At 37.0% G+C, this 2500-nt stretch overlaps 1 protein-coding gene across 3 annotated transcripts in view; it reads left to right on the top strand.

Annotated features, from left to right (window-relative positions):
- LOC113816502 (La related protein) overlaps window positions 1–2500 on the top strand; it is a 52828-nt gene that overhangs the window by 49282 nt on the left and 1046 nt on the right. For all 3 annotated transcript variants that reach the window (XM_027368542.2, XM_027368543.2, XM_027368541.2), the window contains exons 17-18: window positions 1–178; window positions 421–2500. The exon at window positions 1–178 is cut by the window's left edge and continues 59 nt beyond it; the exon at window positions 421–2500 is cut by the window's right edge and continues 1046 nt beyond it. In XM_027368542.2, coding sequence (XP_027224343.1) covers window positions 1–178; window positions 421–846 — 604 coding nt within the window. In that variant the 3' untranslated portion in view covers window positions 847–2500. The remainder of the gene's footprint in view (window positions 179–420) is intronic.

The raw sequence follows: 2500 nt of genomic DNA, 5'->3' as shown, positions 1-2500 counted from the left end.
GAATGAGAGCTTTAGAGAATATGAGAGCCATCACAGATATGGGAGTAGCTCAGGAGGCTCAAGAAGACGTCAGCGACGTGCATCAGAAGGTGACGGAGATCCAGAACAGGCTAACTACTATTACTATAACCAGTATCCTAGGTCCAGAAATAGCTCGGGAGGAAATACCACATCAAAGGTAAGGAACTCTAGTGGCACATTATTCTTAGGGGAAAATCACATTTCATTTTAGATTGTAGAATGTTCATAACCCATCAGTCATCAAAGTTTGCCTTGGAATTTCTTGTATGGTGAAAAATATTATGTATTAACATTTTTCTTGAATTTGCATTTCTCTGTCAGAAGCAGGTTCTGCCTGAGGCAGGAGACCCAAATTTTCATTACTATATGCAACACTAATTCAAGTGTTACTTCCAACAGGTGAGCAGATCTCGAAGTCGGCATTCAAGTGGACAGACACAACGGCAAAGAGCAGATGGTGGGAACTACAAAAAGACTAAGACAACAGCACAGCACAAGGCTACTTCCAATACCAACAAGACACAACAGCAAGCACAAGGCCAGTCAAAGACAGCAGAAAACAAGAGCCAAAATCAAGCCAGGGTCAAGCTAGACTTGAGTAAAACAGAAACAAGCACTAAAGCAGAGTCAGCGAAAGCTACATCATCAACACAGACTAGTAAAGGGAGTACTAATGCCAACACAAAGTCAGGCACTGCCAAACCTGAGAGCTTAATAAAGGGAGCATCCGAAGTGAGCAAACCAGCAGGTGCTTCAGTTCCCAGGAAAGTGATTCCCAAAACTGCACCAGTTCCAGTTCCTCAGTCTCCGACCACATCCAGTTAAACATGTTAAAGAAGGACTTATAGATGGATGGCCACTTAAGGATTTTGTGCATTATTAAAGACAGAAATTAACTAAAAAAAAGTTTGCATATGTGAAAGTTTGTGAGACTGGTTTACCTGTGACATAATAGTGAGATGTAGTGTTAACAAAGTAAATGAAAATGATGTGTAAAAAAAAAAAAAAGGAAGGTTGATGTCTCTCTTGCTTCATGTGTTCATTAATTGCATTGGTTGCAGCGTATGTATGACTTTGAATCAACCTGATAAACTTGATGTGGGTATTTGGTGGTCGGCATTCAGATTTTCTCCCTCATTTGTAAGTCCCCTTGAAGTATGATTCCAAAATCTCTTTTTACCCTTGTTTGTTTTCTTGGATGTCCAGTTCTGCTGCTGCTGTTGTGAAGAAGACAGTTTTTACGAAAGACTTACTACTGCATGAAATTTGAGTTGAAAAGACCTAACTTGCAACAAATTGCACCATACTTCCTATGGACTTCTAATAATTTAAGTATTAGAATACAAATATAAAGTCATATATGTAAATATTGGATTGTTTACTCATTAATACAAGTTTCATGTACCAGATGATAAGAAAAACTTGATTAAGTTACTTCAGCAGAGCTGTTTATGGTCATATATATATATTTATATATGTGTGTTTGTGTATGTATATAAAAAAAGGATTAGATACTTGCTAACCACTCCTTGGAATATGCAGAGCCCATAAAGCAAAAAATAAAGAGAAAAAAAATATTAACCTGAAACAGAAATTTGTAAGAACCAGTCTAAGTAAAGGCTTGTTGAAATCTGTTGCAACCTGTCATCTTCTCAAGGGACAGAAAGATGGTAACCATCTCTCAACCTCTACGACGAAAAGCTTGTGGCAGTGGATGTCAGCATGCCATGAGACCTCCCCAGCAGCCTTTCTTTTTCTTTTTTCTTTTTTTCGTTATTGATTTTTTTCCCTCTCATTATTGTTTTTTGTTTAGGGAGTCGTCTTGTATGAGTGTTAGAGGCTTTTGAGTGCATCGGGTCCTTATAGTCACACTTTCACAAAATTACTTCTGAATATATAAAGGCATATATATACATATAATCGTGTGTTTCTTTCATTCACAAAGAATATTAGGCTGATTCTTCCTGCTGGGGAAGTTAGATGTTTTGACTTGATCAGCGGCTTGTGCCTTAATTAGTACCTCAGCAAAGCTCAGTTTCCCCATAGACCATATGAAAAGTAGAAAGCCCTATTGATGTACTTTCTGAGGAACACAATTCCTGATCCAGTCTCAATAAGTAGATGGGTATATTTCTGTTGATAATGTGTGCATGTCTTACCCGAATTCAGCTGGAATTGTAGCTAAAAGTATTTAACTTAGAAGGAAAAAAAGAAAGAAAAAGTCTTATCAATATATATTTATTGAAGTGTTATGAAAGTAGGTGCTCATTTCATCAAGATATCTCTTAGCTTGAGATTTATGCAGAATGGAATGTTTTCCATCATGTTCTGAGAGGTTGATTACTTCCTAGGTTTATTTTTCTAATGTTTGTAGGCGTTATATGTCTATCTGGCGAGTTTTCTAAAGATTTTATTTGCCTTTTTATCTGCAGTTTGGCTCTTCATGGTACATTAAGCTTATCATCCTATAGTTGTTATT

The sequence above is a fragment of the Penaeus vannamei genome, chromosome 11, assembly GCF_042767895.1.
Source record: "Penaeus vannamei isolate JL-2024 chromosome 11, ASM4276789v1, whole genome shotgun sequence".
Classification (NCBI taxonomy): Eukaryota; Metazoa; Arthropoda; class Malacostraca; order Decapoda; family Penaeidae; genus Penaeus; species Penaeus vannamei.
The sequence above is the reverse complement of the archived record's forward strand: the minus strand, read 5'-3'. Positions and strand labels throughout refer to the sequence as shown.